The 23,479-nt window shown below is 47.1% G+C and overlaps 1 protein-coding gene across 5 annotated transcripts in view; it reads left to right on the top strand.

Annotated features, from left to right (window-relative positions):
* Positions 1–21,977, top strand: part of LOC148655268 (dynein axonemal heavy chain 3-like) — a 237,770-nt gene extending 215,793 nt beyond the window's left edge. For 4 of the 5 annotated variants that reach the window (XM_088645659.1, XM_088645657.1, XM_088645660.1 and 1 more), the window contains 26 exons: positions 409–516; positions 1,266–1,430; positions 2,038–2,222; positions 3,066–3,237; positions 3,537–3,670; positions 4,508–4,679; positions 5,540–5,743; positions 6,216–6,346; positions 6,536–6,728; positions 7,140–7,318; positions 7,747–8,005; positions 8,445–8,570; positions 8,956–9,133; positions 9,523–9,599; positions 10,719–11,012; positions 11,903–12,040; positions 12,476–12,736; positions 13,578–13,670; positions 14,351–14,449; positions 14,811–14,993; positions 15,521–15,613; positions 16,572–16,883; positions 17,310–17,420; positions 18,030–18,093; positions 18,858–19,045; positions 19,170–21,977. In XM_088645659.1, the coding sequence (XP_088501785.1) occupies positions 409–516; positions 1,266–1,430; positions 2,038–2,222; positions 3,066–3,237; positions 3,537–3,670; positions 4,508–4,679; positions 5,540–5,743; positions 6,216–6,346; positions 6,536–6,728; positions 7,140–7,318; positions 7,747–8,005; positions 8,445–8,570; positions 8,956–9,133; positions 9,523–9,599; positions 10,719–11,012; positions 11,903–12,040; positions 12,476–12,736; positions 13,578–13,670; positions 14,351–14,449; positions 14,811–14,993; positions 15,521–15,613; positions 16,572–16,883; positions 17,310–17,420; positions 18,030–18,093; positions 18,858–19,000 (4,074 nt within the window). In that variant the 3' untranslated portion in view covers positions 19,001–19,045; positions 19,170–21,977. The remainder of the gene's footprint in view (positions 1–408; positions 517–1,265; positions 1,431–2,037; positions 2,223–3,065; positions 3,238–3,536; positions 3,671–4,507; positions 4,680–5,539; positions 5,744–6,215; positions 6,347–6,535; positions 6,729–7,139; positions 7,319–7,746; positions 8,006–8,444; positions 8,571–8,955; positions 9,134–9,522; positions 9,600–10,718; positions 11,013–11,902; positions 12,041–12,475; positions 12,737–13,577; positions 13,671–14,350; positions 14,450–14,810; positions 14,994–15,520; positions 15,614–16,571; positions 16,884–17,309; positions 17,421–18,029; positions 18,094–18,857; positions 19,046–19,169) is intronic. The other variant, XM_088645658.1, reaches the window with a different exon arrangement.
* The last annotated feature ends 1,502 nt before the right edge of the window (positions 21,978–23,479 follow it).

Below are 23,479 nucleotides of genomic sequence, written 5' to 3'. Positions count from 1 at the left end.
GAGAAAGCTAAGGTTGCTGCTGGATTAGGTGTTCATGGGGCCAGTAGGGGGCGCTCACCCTGCAGTCCTCATTCATCAGTGTCTGTGCTGTAGTGTTGACAACAACATAGAAAAAATTGTGAAATGCTGAGTTACGTAGCAGTAGGCAGTGGAACACATTACACTTCAGAGACAGAGGCTGGGTGGATCACCAGGTGATGGAAGTGAGGACTCAGATTAACAGAAACTGCCCTCCCGGCGTGTAGTGGGGCTGAGACAATGGGGAGTGCAGGCTAGAGGTTAGAGCTGAGACAGGGAGGCAGTTTGGACTAATGCTTAGGTCTGAGCAGCTGGGAAAGAGGTACAGCGGAGGGAGACAGGGGAGGCCAATGAAACTGAGAGCCCATTTCTTGACCTTCTGTATGGCAGGGCATCAAGCCAGAGAAGAGGGTGGACAGCGTGGGGAGGAGCACTGACGACTACTGGCCTGCCGCCAAGAAGATGCTGGGGGACATGAAGTTCCTAGAATCTCTAAAGGTACCACCTGTGAGAGCTGAGAATATATTCTGAGAAGTTAGAATATTTAAACAAAACATTTTGTGTTGAGAACAGGCCACTCAGAGATGGCTATTTTGCTAGGCACTGAGTATATGGTGTAAGGCCGTTTGCTGGTCTCCGTTTGAAAATTTGAGCAACTTCATGAATCTCCATTAGATTTCTCCTAGTTTGTTGTCTGGTTTGCTTCCTGTCCCAAAGCAAATAAGAAATGAAGACAATACGTGAGGCAGATCACATTAATGGGGCCTTCCTGATGACTGTGTGAGTAATAGAGACACAGGAGTGCAGGGGTAGCAGCTATTCCTGTAGAGTAGCATGAGAAGGGTTACGAGCAAGAGGGGTCCATCATGCATGTTTCATATTTAGTAGTCAATTGATCCAAGGATTTCACCCAGCTTTTTCTTGAAGGCAGGCAAGATATTGGCTTCAACAACATGGCTGAGTGGCTTGTTTCATACTCCCATAACCCTTTGGGTAACTAAGTGCCTCATGTTCTCAGTTTTAATGTACTTCCGCCTACAGTAGTTTCCACTGTTGTCTTTAGGTTCATGTTTCACTGTTGATTCCGAAGAGGATCAGCTGAGGATTTTGAAAATTGGTATCAGGTTCCTTCATAGTCTTCTATGTTCAACACTGACAGGGCTTGGCTCTACAATTGTTTTTAGCCTGTCAGTGTATGTGTTACATGTTGTGCATGACTGATTCTGGCCTGGACTGTTGTGACCCAGGACTTTGACAAGGACAACATCCCACCACGTGTGATGGCCCAGATCAGACGGGATTTCATCTCCAGTGAGGAGTTCCAGCCTGCAGCAATCCGAGCAGTGTCTTCTGCCTGTGAGGGGCTGTGCAGCTGGGTCAGGGCCATAGAGGTCTATGACAGAGTGGCCAAGGTAGGGCCTCTCTCCTTTTTCTCCACATGCAGTATAACTCAATTCAACTGGACTGATCAGTCCATTACTGTGTTTCTAAAGCACAACTGCGGACATCAATTAACTGCAATAAGTAATTAATAGCTGTGGTGTAATGAAAAAAAAATATGTATATAAAACAGACCAATCAAAAGGACTTTGAAGAAAACATTACCTCTGTTTACTGATTGGCTACAGTGGGGAAATCAAACTACAGATGAACCAATTAGCAAATATTCACATACAGTAAACAACACAGAACAGTAGACATAGACACTTATCAATATACTGCATCTTGCAAAAGTATTCACCCCTTGACAAACATGTCCCTATGCGCTGAATTACAATTCCAGTTTTGGTGAAAAGGGAATTTTGTGCTCCCAAATTAATTTAAGTGTGCCGTAACAAAATACTTATGCAATCAAAACATTTTATTTTCTGGGGAGGGGGGTTCATGGACGTTTAACGTCTTTCACAATAAATTTGATGAGGTTCTGATCAAAATATTCGCTTGAAAAAAAGTCTGCGTCAGTTGTAGTTCATCACAATGAGACATCATCTGAAGTGGTCTGTATATGTATCGTCTCAGATTGTGGCACCAAAGAGGGCCTGTCTGAGCGTGGCACAGACAGAGCTCGAAGAACAGCAGGCAAAACTGGCAGCCGCCAGATCGGAGCTCAGTGCCGTGACCGACAGACTGGCGGGGCTGCAGGAGAGACTGGCACGCCAGCTGCAGGAGAGAAGCCAGCTCCAGGACAGCATCACACACACCAGGCCAGTCAGGGGAGAGAGGAGGGGAGGGATTCAGAGGTGTCAGAAACACACCGTATTCCCCAGACACAACTGGAATCCTGCTGGTGTGTGGATGTGCCTGTTGAAACACACTGTATTCCCCAGATACAGCTGGGATCCTGGTAGTGTGTGGATGTGCCTGTTAGAAACACACCGTATTCCCCAGACACAGCTGGAATCCTGCTGGTGTGTGGATGTGCCTGTTAGAAACACACTGTATTCCCCAGACACAGCTGGAATCCTGCTGGTGTGTGGATGCGCCTGTTAGAAACACACCGTATTCCCCAGACACAGCTGGAATCCTGCTGGTGTGTGGATGTGCCTGTTGAAACACACTGTATTCCCCAGATACAGCTGAGATCCTGGTAGTGTGTGGATGTGCCTGTTAGAAACACACCGTATTCCCCAGACACAGCTGGAATCCTGCTGGTGTGTGGATGTGCCTGTTAGAAACACACTGTATTCCCCAGACACAGCTGGAATCCTGCTTGTGTGTGGATGTGCCTGTTAGAAACACACCGTATTCCCCAGACACAGCTGGAATCCTGCTGGTGTGTGGATGTGCCTGTTAGAAACACACTGTATTCCCAGACACAGCTGGAATCCTGCTGGTGTGTGGATGTGCCTGTTAGAAACACACCGTATTCCCCAGACACAGCTGGAATCCTGCTGGTGTGTGTGGACGTATCTGTTTAAAACACACTGTATTCCTAAAAAGTACTGTGAATCCTGCTGTTGTGTGGATCTGCCTGTTAACAGTGCTCTGTATTCCCCAAATGCAGCTGGAATCCTGCTGGTGGGTCAATGGTCTCTGTGTTCTTCCAGGCTGAAGCTGCAGCGTGCGGAGAGGCTGATCAGCAGTCTCGGGGGGGAGAGGGAGCGCTGGCAGGAGGTGGCCAGTCGTCTTGGGGACTCGTACCAGAACATTGCAGGAGATGTGCTGCTGAGCGCTGGCATGGTGGCCTATCTGGGGCCCTTCACCCCCGCCTTCAGACAGGTGGGGGCCTCTCGCCCTTCCTTTCTCCTCCTCTTTCTCATTCCCACTCACTTTAGGCAGGCGGCACCCTGGAGTCCTGGAGTGGACACGGGAGGTCAACAGTCATTCAGTTTCTGGTCATTTAAATCCAAAGGCTATGGTGTGTGGATGTTGAGTAACATCCATAAATTGGTTTGATCAATCAATCAAATGGATACGTCATTCGTCCTCTTCTCCCCCGCTTCCCCGTTTCCTCTTCTCTGCCACCTCTTTCCCATTCCCACCTTCCCTGCTCCCTCTCCTCCTTGTCTCTCACTCAGGAGGTGTTGTCCGAATGGCAGTCCCAGTGCGTGCGTCAGCAAGTGCCAGTGTCGCCCCACTTTTCTTTGTCCTCTACCTTGGGTGACCCCCACACCATCCTAGAGTGGCAGCAGTGTGGCCTGCCTCGAGACACGTGAGTCCTTCAGTCCGCCTGAGCACTGTGCCTGTGTTACCCCGAAACAGAGGATCCCCCACAGTGAGCCTTTATTCTATAGGCTACAGCATTAACAAGACCTACACTAGGTCCTACAAGCTCATCACAACTGTTAGGGCCTTCCTCTTCTGGCTTCCTCTAAATTTTAGGTTTGGTTTTAAAATCCTTCACCTGATTTACGGCATCCTAAATAATCTATCTCCTTATTTACTTATTAAGCTCTTGGAATCTTTGTGAGATTCCAACCCTCTGTCTGTTTTTGAAACCTAAACTACATTATTTTTAATTTAATTGTATATAGCTTTTGTTCTGTGTTTATTGTGTTATTCTTTGTTATTTGTCCTCTATTCTAACCTAATTATATAATTCTTTGAGATGCCCTGACATGAAAGGTGCTATATAAAATATTTTTTTCTTCTTATGCTCCTTATGTTGGAGCTGTGGTAGTTCAGACTTGCTGGAAGTCTGGAAGGTCCTGGGTTCAATCCCAGGTAGGGGCAAGTGATGTAACTTGCTCTAATTCCTTCCAGATGGCTCCCAGGTCAAATCAGCCTGCTTTCCAAATGAGTACTGGGGCTAATAGACTGGCTGGAGCATGATGCTGACCACATCACCTCCACCTCCAGTGTTGGATGGTTGAGGAAAAATTGTGACCCTTGCCCCCCATTGGCTTTTATGGCCTAAAAAGGGACCTACCTACCTGCTCCTTTTGTCCTCGTGTCCTTTTCTCTCAGCATTTTCTTACTTTCTGCCCACACCATGGTGCCTGAGCCCCAGCCCCAGCTCTGTCTCACCCTGACCACCCCTCCCCCCCAGGTTCTCGGTGGATAACGCCCTGATCGTGCGTCACGCTGAGCGCTGGCCCCTGCTGCTGGACCCTGAGGGCCAGGCTGGGCTGTGGATCAAGACCATGGAGAGAGACAGCCAGCTTCAGGTCTGTCGGGCTGGAGAGAGGGGCTACCTCCGCACCCTAGGCAACTGCATACAGGTCAGTACAGCTATAGGCCAGTGTGGGTACCAGCTGGGCTTTACCATATTAAAGCTCATTCTCTGTTTCTGACTGTCTCTGACCGCAGCCCCCAGCTATCATCTGACTTTGTGTCTACCTGCTCTTGTTATTCAACTACCTACATTCTGTAAGTGCTTATCTGTACCTGCAGTATTGAAATACTGCACCCTGAAATTATTTACACTACAGTATATTTTTTGGAACACATCCCTTTGTCTATTTAAACTAATAATTCCAGTTATGTGATTAAGAAGTGGATTTTCCAACAACTTGCGCTGGTATAATTGAGAAGGTCCAGTACTTTCTTACCCCTGATTTCTATGAATGCACATTTATCTACAGTGCTTCTGATTGCACCTGTATATTACTGTATGTATTTCTGAAATTCATTTCGAGGATCTTATACTCAGTATCTGAGTATATGTCATTACTGCCTCCCTTAGCTGTCCATATGTCCACTGTTTCACAGATATACAGTATGCACGTGTTTCAGGGTTGGATAAGTGCCTGAGAGCCCCCTTTGATACTCATTCTCTTTCTGATCCCACTCTCTTCATTGAAATCAGTTTCACAATTTTTTTGTTAGTTCTGAATCAGTCGCTTAGTGAAACGTAGAACCTACAAGACGTCTTTGAGAATATTGCTATATCGAGTATCTATCTGGGCAGAAAATGGCTGCTGAAATTAAACGAAATAACCTTGCGTGTCATCTTGTCATCAGCCACAAGGGAAATTCATGCGCTTCGACATCATAATGACTGCAGGATGCTTGAGCGAGTTTTAACCCACACTTCCTCCTCCCCCACACTGTGGTCTTCTACCCCTCACCTCTGCCTCAGTTTGGGACTCCTGTCCTGTTGGAGGGGTTGGGAGAGGAGCTGGACCCTGTACTGGACCCCCTCATGCTGAAGCAGACATTCCAGCAGGCAGGGGTAGATTACCTGATCCTTGGGGATACCACCTTGCCCTACAGCCCCCACTTCAGACTCTACCTCACCACCCACCTGCCCAACCCACACTACCTGCCTGAGACCGCCGCCAAGGTAAGACACAACCCCACCTCTGCACCAGGTCCACCTACACCCACACCTCTCGGCTCCAGACGTCAACCGCTTACCTCTAGCTCCTAGATTTCAAACATCACCCCCTGGATCTGATCATTCAACCATTAACCCCTGCATCCTACAATTCAACCGCTTACCTATAGCTCTAAGATTTCAATCATCAATCCCTGGATCCAAGAATTCAACCATTTACTTCTAGCTCCAAGATTTCATCCATTACCCCTGGATCCAGTAATTCAACCCTTTGCTCTTTCTGTGGTCTATGACATAATTAGACCAAAGTGTTTGCTTAACTAGTCCAAATTACAAAGTTGGCGTGCTGTCGTCTGAGGCGTGCCCTAGGTTCTGAGAGTGTAGTTTTCTTCATAAACCATATACATAATTATAGCCTGACACTGCTGTCTGTAGTTGAAGCTCCACCTTGTCCACAGTGTGACCTTTCCCCTTTCAGGTGACCCTGGTGAACTTCATGGTGACCCCACGGGGCCTGCAGGAGCAGCTCCTGGGTATCTTGGCCGCCAAGGAGCGACCGGAGCTGGAGGAGACGCGGACACGTCTGTACCAGGAGGGCGCGACTCTCAGGTCAGTCGTAGCACGAGGAGTCAGATTTCAGCCAGCCGCAGTGCAAAGCACAAATACACAAGGGAGGAAGACAGTGTGGTCTCTCTGTCTTTCCCTTTATCGCTCGGTCTGTATTTCTTTCAGAGCAGTATGAAGCTATGGCCTTTCCTTTACTCCCAGACTGAAGCTGCGTTTCTTGTCCTCCCTCAGGAAGCAGCTGCAGGAGATAGAGGAGGAGGTGTTGCGAGTGCTCTCAGGCTGCCAGGGCAGCATCCTGGAGGACGAGAGTGCTCTCTCCGTCCTGGCCTCCAGTCGCTCTCTCGCTCGTGAAATTCTGGAGCGCCAGACAGTCACGGCAGCAACCGAGAAAGAAATCGAGGCCACATGGGATGAGTATCGGCCGGTGAGGAACACCAGACCCCCTCATTGCCCCCGCGCTAGCCTTGGTGTTAAGATCTACATACGCTAGGAAATATTTCAAGCAGGTACAGTAGCTGCGACAGCAGGCGTAGGCTGCAAAGGAACAAGTAATAGGGTTATTCCATGCTGAAAAGAGAAGAAAGGAAACACAATGTTTCGGCTGTGGAGCCTTCTTCGGGTGTGTGGAAATAATGCTGCTTATATTACTGAGGACATATTACCGCTTACACTCAGTAAGCAAGTAACCTAATAATAATGCAGCAGCAATTAAACAAAATAAGCCTTCTCCAAACTCAGTGATTCCTTGGTTACATGCCTTCCTGTGTCTCATGCTGTGTGCTTGTGGGCCTGCACATCCTGACCAGCCCCTCTGCCCTCTGCCCTCTGTGTGCAGGTGTCCAGCCAGTGCAGTCTGCTGTTCTTCGTGCTGTGGGACCTGGCCCGGGTGGAGCCCGCGTACCAATTCTCTCTGCGCTGGTTTCTCAGGCTCTACAGTGCCTCCATCTGTCAGAGTCAGAGGGCCACAGCCCTGCAGGAGAGGATAGAGCACCTCAACGCACACTTCACCTCCAGGTCAGAGCACACACTATGTCAAAACAATCACACGGCCAAAGCACTAGTTTACCCCCAGCACTGTGCAGTGAGAACAGATTTTCAATTACAGTGGAGACCAGTCTATACGGCAGGGCTAATGTTTACAATATTACTATACTGTTTACTAGAGCACTTTAAGTACCTTGCTTAAGGGTGCAATAGCAGTGACCCACCCAGGATTTGAACCCACAACCCCCTGATGCTGGGCCCTAAGCACTGCTCCAATTATCTACCTCAAACTCATGCTCCCCACACCAAATCGAACCCATGAGATGGGTTTACTCACCATTTTGCTAATGTGGTCTCAGCAGTACCATCCTAAATTGTGGTGAGCTCCAGATCACCTTTGGTGGTGAGCTCCTCTCTCTGCTTTCCCTTCCCTCATACCCCTGTGTCTCTCCCTGCAGTGTGTACGAGAGGGTGTGTCGCTCGCTGTTCGAGAGGCACAAGCTGCTCTTCTCCTTCCTGCTGTGTGTGGGTCTGCTGCGCGGCCAGGGGGAAGTCGACCAAGCCGAGTGGGGCTTTTTGCTAACCGGGGGCGTGACCCTACAGGCCCCGCCCTCAAACCCTGCCCCCGACTGGCTTCAAGAGCCATCCTGGAGAGAGCTGGTGTGCCTGTCTTCCCTGCCTGCCTTCACTGGACTCCAGGAACACTTTACTGCCAATGTAAGTAACACTCTTTATCTGTTTCAGATTTCAGACACACGAGTAAATGTTCAAACTGGGGTGAAGCAATCAGTGGAGTACTGCAGGGATCGGTACTTGGACCACTGCTGTTCCTAATCTTTATACTGTAAATGATCTAGATTTTAGTTAAGTAAATTAGGTAAGTAACTAGTTAGTTAAAGTTAGTAATCTAGTTAGGTTTGCAGGTGGTACCAAGCACTGTAGAGGCAGAAAATGACATTCAAAAGGACATAGATAAAATTGGAGGCTGAGCAAACACATGGCAGATGACATTTAATGTAGACAAGCTACATACGAGTAGGAAGATCATAAACTTTGCATATGAAATGGGAATCGCTGAATTCAAAGAAGCACCATGACGTGAACTTGAGGTTGAATGTGAGAGGAAGAGGAACCAGCCCTGAGTTCTGTGTTTCAGACGGAGGAGTGGAGGAGGCTGTACGATGCCACCCAGCCCAACCTGCAGCCTCTGCCCACGCCGTGGCAGGATGCCCTCTCCCCCTTCCAGAGACTGCTGGTGCTACGCTGTCTGCGGCCCGACAAGGTACAGCAGGGGCTTGTTTTTGTTGAGTGTTAGAAGTGGTTAAATTTTTAAGAAGACTCTCACTTGCTGCGAAGCTGGGGGGGGGTGGTGACAGCGATTTGTGATTTAGGTCCTCCATCTTAACTGTGCTAAACTGGACATCACCTCCTTATATGCTTCCCGAAGAGGCCTCTTTTCATCCGGTGGTTCTACCAGCGTAATATCCAATCAAGAAATCCATTTTGGAATGTTTCCTATTGCCTTTAAGTTTTGGATTTGGATTCCTGACCATTCTCCATTCCTCTCCTGCCTATCTCCCTCCTTCTCATTCTGTTCCCCCTCTCTTTCTTTCCTTCTCTCACTGCTCTTGTCTTTCTGGGTCTCCGTCCTCCTGTCCCTCTCGCAGCTTATACCCGCTATCCTGCAGTTCATTTCTGACCACTTGGGACCGGCCTACGTTGAGCCACCGACCTTTGACCTCCGGCGCAGTTTTGCGGACTCCTCCAGCTGTATCCCACTGGTGTTTCTCCTGTCCCCCGGCTCCGATCCCATGGCCGTGCTGCACAGATTTTCACAAGAGCACGGTACGCCCCCCCTCACCACCAATACTCACCTCTGGCCCACTATGACCCAGTATGCTCTTCTGCCTCCCCCCCAACCCTACTCCTCCACCTTGTTCCTGCCCCCTGGTATATCCCCTTATTTCCGCCGTCTCCCTCTCTAAATTCACATTCAGTTGTGTTGGAGAGAAACCTGTTGTCCAAGTCACAGAAAATACAAAAAACACCACGCTGACGACAGCAGAAACAAAAATTTGTATATTTCTCTCTGCCCAGTTGTAACCCTAACCTCTCCTGTCTTACTAGCTTATACCTCTCTTCTCCTTTGATCCCCCTCACTCCCTCCCTGCCACCCCATAACTCCTGATCCCTGTACCCCTTCGCGTCACTGTCGCCGCCTGTGTGTTCCGCAGGCCCAGAGGGAGCGGTGCTGTGCAGTGTGTCTCTTGGCCAGGGGCAGGAGCACGTCGCGCGGAGGCTGATGGAGAAGGTCAGTGGCCGACGTCACTCCGCACTCAATTCAAACAGCTCAATTCCGCCAGTTCAATTCCAACAGCTTTATTGGCAGGACCGATGGATGTGTTGCCAAAGCACATGCAATTGACACAACATCTACAGAAATTTACAATACAGACGCATCATAAGACATACTGCACAACATACTGTAACGCGTACGGCCACCATTGCAGGTTGTTCAAGCCGGCTTACCAGAGCGGTGACGTCACCGGCCTTCCCTGTGAATAGCAGGGACCGCAGCCGCTGGGCAGACGGGAGATCTCCCTTTAGCTCAACGGGCTGGGTCCCTGTTGAGTGATGTCGGAGGCCCAGGTTCGAGTCCCCAGCGGTGGGGGGCTGACCTGAGGCGGTAGCGGCGAGGGCGCATACCCACGTGAACCCGAGAGTGCTACAATATGACACTCTCTCTCAATCCCAGCTCCTCTGTGTTGTTATCTTATTATCACTCCTTCATTCCTGCTCTATTTGCAGGTTCAAACTGATTCAAACTCAAAGCATGGTTTGCGTTACGTTCGTGCCAGTAAGTACCAGGAGAGGAGTTTAGGATCCTGTGCAGAGAAGAAAACCAAGTCCGAAATCCATAGTCCAAAGAGATACAACCAAAATTGAGGAAAACCACAGTCCAAAAAAAACGGGAAAAACAAGCCAGAAACGAAATCCCAAAGTCATAGACCAGAAGCCAGTAAAATCTGAAAAGTCCAAAAGCCAGTTAAATAAAGATCCAAAGCGGCCAAAAACTAAGTCCTAATTGTTGTAATCACAAAACTAAGTGTTGTCGAGGGGAAAATACGTTCAGAAGCCAGGAATCCACAATCCAAGCTGAAAGCACTGAGTACAAAGAGGGAAATTCCAAAATACTGAGCAGCTAGTAATCTGCAAGAGCTTCCTAAAACTGGGAAGTGCCGAGGGTGTGGCGATGACCCGGGTGAGTGGTCGGGTGTTCCGGAAAGGTCTACCCCTTCTTAAAGGGACAGTGCAGGATGCCGGGGATGTAACAGTTTGGTGTTTTCCTCTTTACTTGAAGACGGCTCTGTTGATTTCTTTGGTCCCATCTCGGTCTCACCCCGCCTCTGCCCCCTCCTCCTCTCCCCAGGCTGCAGAGGAGGGGAGCTGGGTGGTGTTACAGAACTGCCACCTGGCCGGAGCCTGGCTGGGCGAGCTGGGGGAGCTGTGCGAGGGGCTGCTCTCCGACCCGACGCGACCTCAGCCCTCGTTCCGCCTCTGGCTGACCACCTACCCCTGCCCCGCTCTCCCGCCTGCCCTGCTGCGGGACAGTGTGAAGATCACCAGCCAGCCCCCCCGGGGTCTGCGAGCCCGCATGCAGCGCTGCTACGCCGCCCACCCCATCTCGGACCCCGAGTTCTACAGCAGCTGCAGCACACAGAGGGTGGGGCCCAGTGACACAGGCGCTCACAACCTCTGAGCCCACCAGCAGCAGGACAGGGGTCTCTCGAGCTCTTTCCTGCTCTGCCAGACTGCCAGACATAAAACAACGAGCAGACAGTTGCTCTTCCAGTACATTTCCAGATATTTAGAGCAATTATAGGGGCAGCACAGTGGGGCAGTAGTTAGTCCTGCGGTGCTGGGGCTCTGGGTTCAGTTCCTGGGGTGGTACCTGCATGGAGTTTGTATGTTCTCCCTGTGTTCACATGGGTCTCCTATGTGTGCTGCTTTTTCTAGCTCATTAAAAACAGAAAAGAGGGGAGGCAGTGAAAGATGGTCAGGGGTAGAGAGTGAGAACAGAAAAGTGAAGATTTTTGTACACAACAGTTGTTTTTAAAATTATAGCCAGGGCTTTAAATGGCAGAGGTGTTGAGGCACAGTGGTTAGCCTTTCTGCCTCGCAGGGCTGGGGGCCTGAGTTTAATTCCTGGGCACAATCTATGTGTAGTTTGTATGTTTTACCCATGTATGTGTAGGTTTCCTCCCGTGGTCCAAAGACATACTGGTAGGTTAATTAGCCCTGGTGTGAGTGTGTGTTTGTGTGTGCCCTGCGATGGACTGGCGTCCAGTCCAGGGTGTACCCCTCTTTGTGCCTGTTGCTTGCCGGGATGGGCTCTGGGTCCGCTGTGACCCTCTGTTGGATAAAGTGGTTAGAAAATGAAGAGAAGGATAGACCAATAGCATACTGCATTGCGGCAGGCTCACTCCCTGACCAGGTCTGCTGTGAGTGTGGTGGAGGATGTGGGGAGGATCCAGGGGTGTTTGGGAGGGGAGGTTTGGGGTTCTGCGCCCTCTTGTTTGCCAGTTTTTCCTGCAAGCATCTCTCTCTCTGCAGGAGTGGGGCCGGCTGCTGTTCGCACTGTGCTTTTTCCACGGTGTGGTTCAGGAGCGCTGTCAGTACGGTTCTCTGGGCTGGAGCGCACCATATGAGTTCAACGACTCCGACCTCCACATCAGTGCCAGGCAGCTGCAGGTAGGAGAGCAAGTTGGGGAGGACCCTGGGTTTCTAAGAAAGGGCATCTGGGGGTTCTGTACCCACTTGTCCTACTGCATTCCCACAGCATCGCCTGCCAGGAAACTAGAGGGTACACAGGTCCTAGATCCTGAAACAAACAGACTATACTTACAGAACTGGAAGAGGCTACCTATGAAAAAGGCCTTTATGTTGATACATATTCATTTTCTGTATACGGCGGGGAAGGGCACACAAAACATTAGGATAAACAAGAGAATTAGAATTAGAAATTTGGAACTTGAATCGAAGGATGGGATGTGAAGATTGTCTAACATGCGACAAAGGCCTCAGAGTATTCTGTACAATTGTGGTCACCCGTTATAGTAAAGATAGTGCTGCTCTGAGGTCAGTGTGTTAGTAAAATAAAACCTGTCGAGTCTTTCCATCCTTCAGATGCTGCTGAGTGAGACTGGCAGGGTGCCGTGGGAAGCTCTGATCTACTTGACAGGAGAGTGTAACTATGGGGGCCGCATCATTGATGACTTCGACCGCCGGCTGCTGCTCTGCCTGCTAAACACCTGCTACTGCCCCCTGCTGCTCAGTGACCACAATTACAGCTTTTCTCCCAGTGGTGTGTACCGCCTGCCACCAGAGGGCGGCATTCAAGAGGTCCTGGAGTACATTAAGGGCCTGCCACTGAGTGAACACCCTGAGGTCAGACTCGAGAACATCTTCATTGTCCACTTGCAGTCACGCTTGGTATAGAATTGTAAACTAGTTATTATAATTTTAAATAAGTAAAAGTGACGATGTTCTACATCAGAGCTTTTTTATTAAATTAAAGATTTACATGTCAGTTTCCATCCCATCTCATGTCTATTTTACTATGATATTTTGTTCTGGGAAGAGATTCTGATTTCTAAAATTCAGTGGAATTTGAATCTGGACAGATTGCAATGTCAGGATGCAGCCTGCAAAGCACAAGTGCAATCAACTATTCCATCTCTGGAGCTGAACAAAACACACAGAGCCCTGCAAAATGTCCTTCCAACAAAGTCCTGATCTGTTGAATTGCAAAGGATGAAAAGTTTTTAAGTTGAAAATTGTTCATCCCAGGTTCAAATTGGACACCTGTGTGAATGAAACAAGATAAATGTCAGAAAAAAATGCCAAAACGATTAAATTCTAAAACATGTGCTTTGCATACGTATTCATGCTCTTAAGTCAATACCTGATGGAAGCATCTTTGGGTGAAACTGCAGCTTATAGCCTCTTTTTTGTCTCTAACAGTTTTGCATACCACAATAGTGCAGTTTTCGCCCCTTTCTTTTCTGCAAACCCTCATAGAATTTGTAGATTAACTTCTTTTTACCTTCCAGGATAAACCTCTGCTCGCCTCTTTTGACTCCATAGCCATCTCATCGAGAATGACTGTAACTGACATTGGTGGCGTGAGTGAGCGATAGTGTTTGAAATGCCTCGCTGTGGTACTAAGGGTGTAAGTGATGGACGGCAGAGTCCGCTGAGGCCTCATTCCAGTCTTGTGTGTTTCCAGGTGTTTGGTCTGCATGAGAATGCCAGCATCGCCAAGGAAACTAAAGAGACCAGCCAGCTGTTTGAGAGCATCCTGGGCACGCTGCCCAGGGAGGTGAGAGTACAAGAGGACTCTTTATTATTGATTCCCCCCTCTTTATTTCAACAGATTTACACACACGCTGGTAAAACAAAAGGCGTTCAGGGTAATAACTTGCCTTGCTCCCGGTGTTACTGGAATGAGCTCAAACACTAACACACACACACACACACACAACCACCACTAACACTGGCGGACCTCTTTTTTTACTAAATAAACCACGAGTTACTCCCATGTGAGAGTGCACACTTTTCTGACAATTATTGCAACGATTGTCTTGCATGCAGTTCAATAACTGTATTTAACAGGTGTTTGAGGCCCTATTTGGCGGCCTCTAGTGGCAGGTTTGTGGTTATTGCAGTGTCTCCCAGGTTTCTAGTTTCCTCCCACAGTGCAAAGACATGCTGGTGCTGTCCCATAGAGGGTGTACCCTGCCTTTCGCCTGTTGCTTGCCAAGATAGAAATTGGCTCCTTCACGAGCCTGAATTGGAAGAAGCAGTTGGAAAATGGAGGAATGATTTGTTGCATACTGTATATTGCATCAGCGCTGTGTGGGTCTGGAGTCCAGTGTGTTTCTGTGTGCAGGGTCTGTGCTGTGTGTGTGCTATCGTCCACAGGTCAGTGCTGTGTGTCTTGTGTTGTGCAGGGTGTTTCTGTGTGCAGGGTCTGTGCTGTGAGTGTGCTACCGTCCGCAGGTGAGTGCTGTGGGCAGGTCTTCTTGTGAGCTGGTGGCGGAGCTGGCTGCTGACATCTTGTCCCGTATACCTCCTGCCTTCAACACTGATGACATCGTGGTGAGAGGCTTCATCCCTCTGTCATTAATGCTGTGGTACACTACCACTGATCAAACAAAATATTGAGTATATTATTACCACTTCTATTAGAGGTAGGAACCTGCAGTATTTCAAGCTTAAATGCAATGATCTAACAGTCCAAATCTTTGTGTTGCCAGTCAAGTCAGGGCAAAGAAAAAGCAAAAAAGTCTACAGTTACTGGGCAGGGCTACAGCAAATTGCAACTAATTATTTGAGAGACTGCTTAATCTCAGTAGCTTCTCATTAAAACAATGTGAGACTGCAGAGAAATCTTCAGTCTGTTTCTCTAACTCTCCAACTGTCCCATTCTCGGTCCCTCCCCCCGTCTTCCTGTGTCCAGCGGCGCCTCCCCCCTCGGCACGCCGAGTCGATGAACGCGGTGCTGACGCAGGAGCTGGGGCACTTCAACCAGCTGACGGGCACAGTGCGGGACAGTCTGACACAGCTGGGCCACGCACTGAGGGGACAGACGCTCATCACCCCTGAGCTGGAGGACACCTCCAACAGCCTGCTGCTGGGCAAGGTGCCCTGCCCTCCACTGCCCCCGACCCCCGACCCCCGACCCTCGACCCCCGACCCCCGACCCCCGACCCCCGACCCCTGACATTCTGTACTGGGCTGGGCGTTCCCACAGCATTCTGGTGTTGTTTTGGGGATCACTATTATGTATCCAGGCTCATGTGAGGAGACTACAGTATCCCAATCCTAAACCTAAGACTTCTGCCTCCGGCCCTAACCCTAAAACTGTCTCGGTATAAATCAATACTGGTTGTTCTGCCCATACCTCCAGTGACTCCACAACATTCCTGCTGGGGCAGAGGCCACTGTTGCCCATGTTTTTTTAGCACTCTTCTTTAAGCACTTGAATTTCACATAAACATTTCTAGATTTTTTTCATGTTTTTGTTTGTTTTCCCTGTTGAATTTTCTCCCTCTCTCCCATCTCCCATCCTTCCCCCTCTCCCGTTCCCTCTGAGTACGGAGCGTGGGAAGAGCACTAGCGCTGATGTGATGATGAGTGGTGACTCCCTCTTCCTCCCTCTGTGTCCAGGTGCCAGCCCTGTGGTCGGCCCGCTCATACCCATCTCTCAAGCCCCTGGGCAGCTACATCGCTGACCTGCTGCAGCGGCTCCAGTTCTTCCAGGTACGACCTGACCCCAGTGGCATGGGAAAAACAGAGTGAGGACAGATGGCTTGCATTGCTCGGGACACTCGTGGCTTCTGGGCTTTCTTTCCGTCAAGCTTTGATTACATCATTGCAACCCTAGGAACGTATTAGACTGCTTTATTAGAGCTTCCAGAAAGTTACTGGCTTCCACTTAGCTATGAAATCTTCAGAAGAACACAAGCTTCTACATTCTGGAGAGATGTGTTCCATGCTCTCACAATCATTTAGGTAGAGAAATATGTCCTGTTCTCATTTTTAAATGCACATCCCCATAGCCCTCCCCTGGTTCATGTTTCAGTGATGATTCTGAAGAAATTCATTGGGTTGTCATTGCCCTTCTATGATAATAAAAAACTGTGCAGTGTGTTATGATTCCAGTCAAGTGTGTTAACAGTACAGCTATGTGCTGTGCCCTGTGATTCCAGTCAGGTGTGTTAACAATACAGTTGTGTGCAGTGTGTTGTGATTCCAGTCAGGTGTGTTAACAGTACAGTTATGTGCAGGCCCTGTGATTACAGCCAGGTGTGTTAACAGTACATTTGTGTGCAGTGCCCTGCGATTTCAGTCAGGTGTGTTAACAATACAGTTGTGTGAAGTGTGTTTTGATTCCAGTCAGATGTGTAAACAGTACTGTTGTCTGCAGTGCCCAGTGATTATAGTCAGGTGTGTTAACAGTAAAGTTATGTGCAGTGCCAAGTGGTTATAGTCAGGTGTGTTAACAGTACAGTTGTGTGCAGTGCCCTGTAATTATAGTCAGGTGTGTAAACAGTAGTTATGTGCAGTGCCCAGTGATTATAGTCAGTTGTGTTAACAGTACAGTTGTGCAGTGCCCTGTGATTACACTCAGGTGTGTTAACAGTAAAGTTATGTGCAGTGCCCTGTGATGACAGTAAAGTTATGTGCAGTGTCCTGTGTGTGTGTTTTTGTTTTCCAGAGCTGGGTGGACAGAGGTCTTCCCTCGGAGTTCTGGATCTCTGGGTTCTATTTTCCTCAGGCTTTCCTGACAGGGGCTCTACAGAACCATGCACGCCGCCACCACTTGCCGGTAGACCAGCTGAGCTTCAGCGTGGCAGTGACATGTCGAGAGAGAGAGTCAGTGGCAAGCACAGAGACAGACACTGAGAGCCAGGGAGATACTGTCCCGAATAAAGAAAGTGAAGGAGACAGTGACCCCAACAGGTGCCCAAAGATTCAGGAAGAACCTGTGACTGATCCTGAGAGTGATTCCACCAACCTCTCTGATCAGGTAGGAATTAATACTCACATACTGTTTCGCAGAACTACAACTTGTTCACATGAACAGCTCATGTTATGACAGAACTGATAGCACTAAAGTATTTCGCTTTGTTTTCTCCTCATAAATTTTACTCTCTTTTCTAGATGACAGCCTTCATTTAATCGTTACTGATAACTTTGAGAATTTGTTGCAGAAATTTGAGGCTTGTTTTGAAAATCTAAAGTGGGTTATGTTCTCTTGCACATGAATATTATCCATTACTATGTTGACCTCCAACTAACTCCATACTGCCTTCTTAATTCCATAATTTTCTCATAGAATACAAAAATATCTATGAATAAAAGGTTCTCTTTGTGTATACATATATACTCCCAATAGATCTGTATGTACTGTCACAATCTCTTTCCATATACTGTATATATTTCTCTTTCCCAGACCTATGGTGTACATATTTATGGGCTGTACATGGAGGGAGCTCGCTGGGATCGGGAGAGGGGAGCAATAGGAGAGTCCCTACCAAAAATCCTGTACGATTGCCTGCCTGTTGTATCCTTTCAGAGAAAGGCTGGACACCAGACCTGGCTAGTGGTAACTATGTAAGTTAATGAAATGTAGAGAACAGTGGGAGAGGTCCTGAGCTGAGATACTGTATATACATACCTACAGTATAATTCGTGGAGTGTTATCAGCCTGGAGTTTCCATATTCTTGCAGTATTCACATGGGTTGTCTTCAGGTGTTCTGCCTTCCTCCCACGGTCAAAAGACATGCTGGTAGGTTAATTACCTTCTGGGAAAATTGGTCTTGTTGTGAACTCTTGTGTATTTGTCTGCCCTGTCATGGACTGGTGTTCCATCCAGGTTGTACCCTGCCTTGCAACTGTTGCTTGCTGGGATAGGCTCCAGAATTGGATAAAGAAAATGCAGGGATGGATAGATCTGTAACCTTATGACCAGAGCTGCCACCACAGTTCTTCTGTGGCCTGACTGTGTCAAGAAGCCTACCTTGCAAGAAGTCACACCACAGAGCCAAACCGGGAACTGACCTTTTCCTTGTTTCTCAGTTTGAACTGTATCAAAGCGGTAGGGCAAGGCAAATGCACAAATATTTAATAAATGGCACCTATTCTGCTGTCTTCTTTAACCCCGTGCTTCAGATATGGCTACAGCCCCATGAAAGGTCCAGCCTGACCGAAACTGACCAGGTGTACATCTGCCCAGGTACAGCGTGCAGCCTTCACTCTCCCACTCCACACTGCCACTGAGTCTTCCTTAGCCCTGCCCACACACCCACTGAAATCTTCCCCATTCCCTAAGTCAGGAATCACCAGCTCTTGTACATTCTGAACCACTTTCTGAAGACATGGAACAATTCAAACTCATTCTAATGTAGGTGACGTGTCAATTTATATATTTTAATTGGAGACCAAAATCGGAGTACCTTTGAGCCCTAAAGGGCCAGAGTTTTCCTGATTGCACAGAATTCTTGCTTAATTCATCAGTAGCTTGGAGTTGTTGCCAATCTATAAAAACAGGTGATATGTAAGATGAAGGCTTACAGCCTCAGGGACAAGTGCTGGAGACCAGTGCTCTACCCAGAAAAAGTGATGTGAGATAGTATTACACACACTCAAGGGCTTCAGCAGGACATAAATTCTCCTGCTATTTCTTCTCCCTCTTTTCTGTTACTGCTCTCTCTCCTCTTTCTCCCTTCCTCTTCTTCTCTCTGTTTCTTTTAGGACATAAACTGTGTGTCTCCTTTTCCCTTGCTCCTCTTTTTGTCTTGTACTGGAAAAATAAGTAGGTCTCAGTCTTAAACTATACCTGCTTGTATCAGTCGCTGACTTGTGGTGATATATTCTACATGAAGCCGGCGTTTTGCAATCTTGATACTAACATGATGGTCTCATTCCTTTCCCTCCCTCTTCTTTCTCCCTTTCCCAATCCTTTTCACCCCCTCCATCACTCTCTTCTTCTCTGTGCAGTGTATCAGACCGCCGAGCGTGGTGGTCAGTCCTACCCGGGCCGGTGCAGTAACCTGGTGCTGACCCTGTCCCTGCCATCCCAGGAGCCACCCAGTCACTGGGTGAGACGGGGTGTCGCCTGCCTGTGCCAGCTGCACTACTGACAAGCAGTCCTGCTCCATCTTTTTAAAATGAAAATCTAGCTAGAGGCAAGTACAGAAATTAGATCATTAGGTTCTCTAATGGGAATTTCCAGTCCAATGTTCTTGTATGGTGGCATTGTGATGAAGGATGAAACATTAAATGAAGTTTTGACTACTTTTGTCATTTCAGATCCCACAGCTCTGTCATGAAGGGTTTGAGTGTTACCCCAGTGCCCTGTCTAATGTCTTTTCTGGGCTTGTACAATCCTACATATACAGTATGTGACAAGGCCTATCCTGAGCTTGGGTAGCTAAAAGCTCTCAACAGTCAATTACTAGCAGATGTTATTAAAGACCCTTTCCAGTAATGAAGAAAAGCACTCAAAAATCCCAAATTACCTCCATAAGAGTTCACATCCTTTATATACCCTTACATAAAACAAAAGCCTAATTATACCCATGTGACAATGTATTTTTCCAGACCTGTCACCAATACATTTATAACTAACACCCAGTGTGGCTATTTACAACAATTAGAGTTTATATAGTGGTCTCTAGTGGCAGGTTTATATAATTGCAGAGCCTTCTGATGCAGGCCTAACACAGCTTCTCCCACTATAGCTCTTAGCAATAGGGAAAGCATCATCCCTATTGATGTAACACAGAGCAGAGGGGAGAGGAACAGTTCCAGCAAGTATCTTCTTGGGTGAAACCCCCTCTGCTGTGAGCTCCCTCTGCTGTAAGTTCCCCAGAAAGATATCAGTACCCACTCTTTTCCAAAAGGACTGTTTTGCTTCAAGTTCTCTCTCAGAGGTTGTCTGCATGGCTCTGTCACCCTAACTGCTGCAGGGGCGCCGTATGAATGGCCGACCCTGTGCTTCTCTCCCTGTCTGTGTCTCATGGAGAGCAAGTTGGGATCTGCAAAAAGACAAATTACTAATACAAGAAACTTTATATGGCCAATAAAGCGATCTTACCTCTCTTACCTTACCTCTTAGTCATGAGCCCCTGGTCATGGATGCTCAATAGATCCTTCAGCTCAGCTTCAGAAGTAGGCTTTTACTCTGAATCTCTCCTCCAGGAACACTCACCTTGAACTGGACCCATCTTCCATGATCTGAGGGCCCACTGGGGTTGGGTTGCACTCCTCCCATGCTTCCTTCACGTGTGCTGGCATGACTGTCCCTATCAATGCTTCTTCTTCCTCGTTCCTAAGTAGGGAACCATCGGGTCGACCTTGGGCATTCCGGGGAAGGCCATGTTGTACTCTGGTCCTGTTCCAGGTACTTCCCTGAACAGGACAGCATGCATTGCAGGGTGCAGCGTGCAGATTGGTGCAGCGGTGCCAGTCATGAACAGAACCCTCATAGCTGTCATACCAATCTTGGTCCATTTTGGGGCTATCCACATAGTGCTGAGAGGTATCACTGCACCATTCATATCATGCCCAAGTGTCTGGGGCTTAGGTCCAGTCTATGGTGGGAGGCACTATCACTCCCTCTTGATGCCATGCCTCCCTACCCATATTAGAAAGCTGGTCCTATTGCCCTTATGAATTCCTTCTCTTCCCCAAAGCTTCTAAGGATTGTGGAAAGGACTTAGGTGCTGTAACAACATTGCCATTTGTCACCAAAACTAATCTATTATGCTTTAAAAAATAAGATTAGGAAAATAAATAAATCTGGAGTAATTATGTATTTTTCCACAGCAGAGTTCTTGCAGATTTTGTCACCTTTCTGACAGACAGTATCTTCAACAAGGGTGGTTTCAAGGGTCTGCTCACATAACCACCCACAATGGCCACAAATATGTGAAGTTCAGGACAATGTTTTCAGGTTACAACTCAGGAACCTCCACTAGCAGCATGCACATCCTTTATATACCCACAAAATACCCAACACAAAGGTACAAATTAAATCCTCAACCTTTCATCAATTATCCAAATTCAGTAACTCACCCCCAGTGTGGCTATTTAATAGCATCAGTGGCATTCTAGCATTCTAGTGGCAGGTCAGCTGTAAATGCAGCCCTTTCTTAAAATGGCCTGCTAACAACTTATTAAAAGTATTCAGTGGAAAACAATTCTTTCTTGTAAATGTAAAAATTATTTTCCCGGAGAACCATATTTTATACAAGCACCACGTAAATGATAAATTATGAAAACAACAGATTCTAGACCTGGATTGATAAAATAAGAAATTATGAATTTAAGGTAATCGCCAAAACCTAGCTCACATACCAGAAAGGCTGCATATTTGAGATACCTAATAAAGAGTTTAACAACTTGAAAGTGGTCAAATAATTTTGGTTACCACCATTTTTCCTTCTGTAACTTTTTTAATGTTTTTGCTTTACATCAAGTTCTTTATGAACAGGCATCGTAAAGGAAATGAGCTTGTTGTTCACCAAATGTTTCTTTTTGCTATGTTTGGGGAAGAAAATGGGTTTACTTTAAAAAAAGTGTCATGATTGGCATCCGGCCCCTAGAGGGCGCTCTGTTGCCCATTCCATATCCTAAAGTATCTAATTCGTTGGAATTCAGGGTGACACCTTTAGCCTATCCGGGTGTGCATGGCTCTCACCGTCTATTTAGGCCTAGTGTTCCCTGTGCTCTGGGCCCTGCACTGTCAGACTCATCCCTTGGGACAAGGCTGACCCCAGGCATTCCTGTCCCTGAGCCTTTGGACTACCAGTAATCACTCTTGTGAACCTTGCACCAAGCTTCATTTCCTGTTCCTGTATGCCTGGATTCCTTCCTTGGTCCTGGAAATACGTATCCCAAGTTCCTGAATCTGTGAAGGCTGGATCTCCTGGTTCTTGGGATTTTGGACTATATCCTGGTTGAGCTCATGGATCTGGTTTGGCTTTGCATGTATTGACCGAGTATTCCTTTGAATCATTAGTCTGTTTGTTATATGGAAGTGTGAATTAATTTCTCAATGTATGCTTTTTTTGCAATGAAATGCAGTTCTTCCAATTAAAATACACATGATTCTGATTTATTATTTTATGTATCACATTGTTTAGAGAGGCAAATATGGACCATTACAATTCATTGCCAGGTGGATTTAATCACCAACAAATCAAGGACTGGGGACAAAATCTGTTAGTGTTTAGAATACAATTTTGTCATTTAAAGATTATTCACTACAGTACACTTTTAAAACTATAGAGTGTTAATGTATATAGAGATGCCCTAGAACAGTGTTCTGCATGTATGTCAAACTAGTTTGTTTCTCATTACTGAAGCACCAAACATTCAGAACTGCTTGGCAGCTTGGTCTGATCCTATTTTAGGGGATCTTCAATGCATTCAGTTGCCTCCTTCTTCTGATACATGCACACCCTTTGTCAATCTTTCTCCACTCATCCTCTGCACATAACCAAGCCATTTCAATTCTCAACGATTTTTGCAGCTACACAATTTTCCAGCGCACACATGCAGCGCATTTTCTTAGCCAGGCACATACACCCCAGCAATGCTGGATGAAAATCATTCATTTCAGCAGCAGAGATCTTTGACTGCTGTGCTTCATTCATAGGCCCAGGTTTCACAACCACACGTGAACGATGTTGTACAATTATTTAGCAAAGCTGAACTTTGGCCTCAGTTGTCATCCTGCCTCAGAGAATGGCTTGAGAACAGCAACATTGTGCACACAAGAGTTCACCCACCTTCTTATTGCTTCCCTCACTCTCCTGATACAAACTCATGCACTGCTCTCCAGCTCTGCGCATATTAACGATCTTCTCTAAGCGACGTGCTCCAGGAGGCAGTGGGAAATGACCTCCCAGCCTTTAACACCTGACGAGTCGGTGGAAGAAGAATGGTCATGTGAAAGTTTAAAATACAGGAAGCAGAAGCTTCCTGAGCTCTGCATCTGCTGCATAAATGGGAGCTCTGGTCCTCTATTATGTGCATAATCGGAGAGAAATCAAATCAGTGATTAATTAGGGACTAAAACAAAAGGGTCAAATTCAACTAATAAATGAAGCATACTGTAGCTGCAGGTTTTTTTCATACTTGTTAAGCACTTTAATAAAAATGAATATGGTAATAAGTCTCAATTGCAACAAACCTTTCATGATAGTCTCCAGGTGCGTATTAAAAGCTTCCAAATTGCAACAAATTCCAAACACAGCTGCCCCTTACTTGTTCCTGACATAGCATAGCTAAATTAAATTGCTGAACACTATAGATGTAGCTACATACAGTAGTTAGGAAACTAAAAATAGTGAAGTGATTATTTGAATCAATCCTACATTAAACATTTGAGGCACTATAGGGAGCAAAATACATCTAATTAGAAATATTTCAAATATATTCAACTATTTAAGAGTATCTAAAATGTAATGCCATCACACACAATGGAATTTTAAAAACATATTTATTTGTCCTTAAAATGAAGCAGTGAAGTGATTGATTTTAATGACCCCCTGACCATCCATGCTGGTCTTAAATGGTGTGAAGTTAACAGGTAAGTGAAATTGAAAGTGTTG

This window comes from Lepisosteus platostomus, chromosome 9, assembly GCF_059453375.1.
Source record: "Lepisosteus platostomus isolate fLepPlt1 chromosome 9, fLepPlt1.hap1, whole genome shotgun sequence".
Lineage (NCBI taxonomy): Eukaryota > Metazoa > Chordata > Actinopteri > Semionotiformes > Lepisosteidae > Lepisosteus > Lepisosteus platostomus.
Note: the sequence above shows the minus strand (reverse complement) of the source record. Positions and strands in the feature narration are given on the sequence as shown.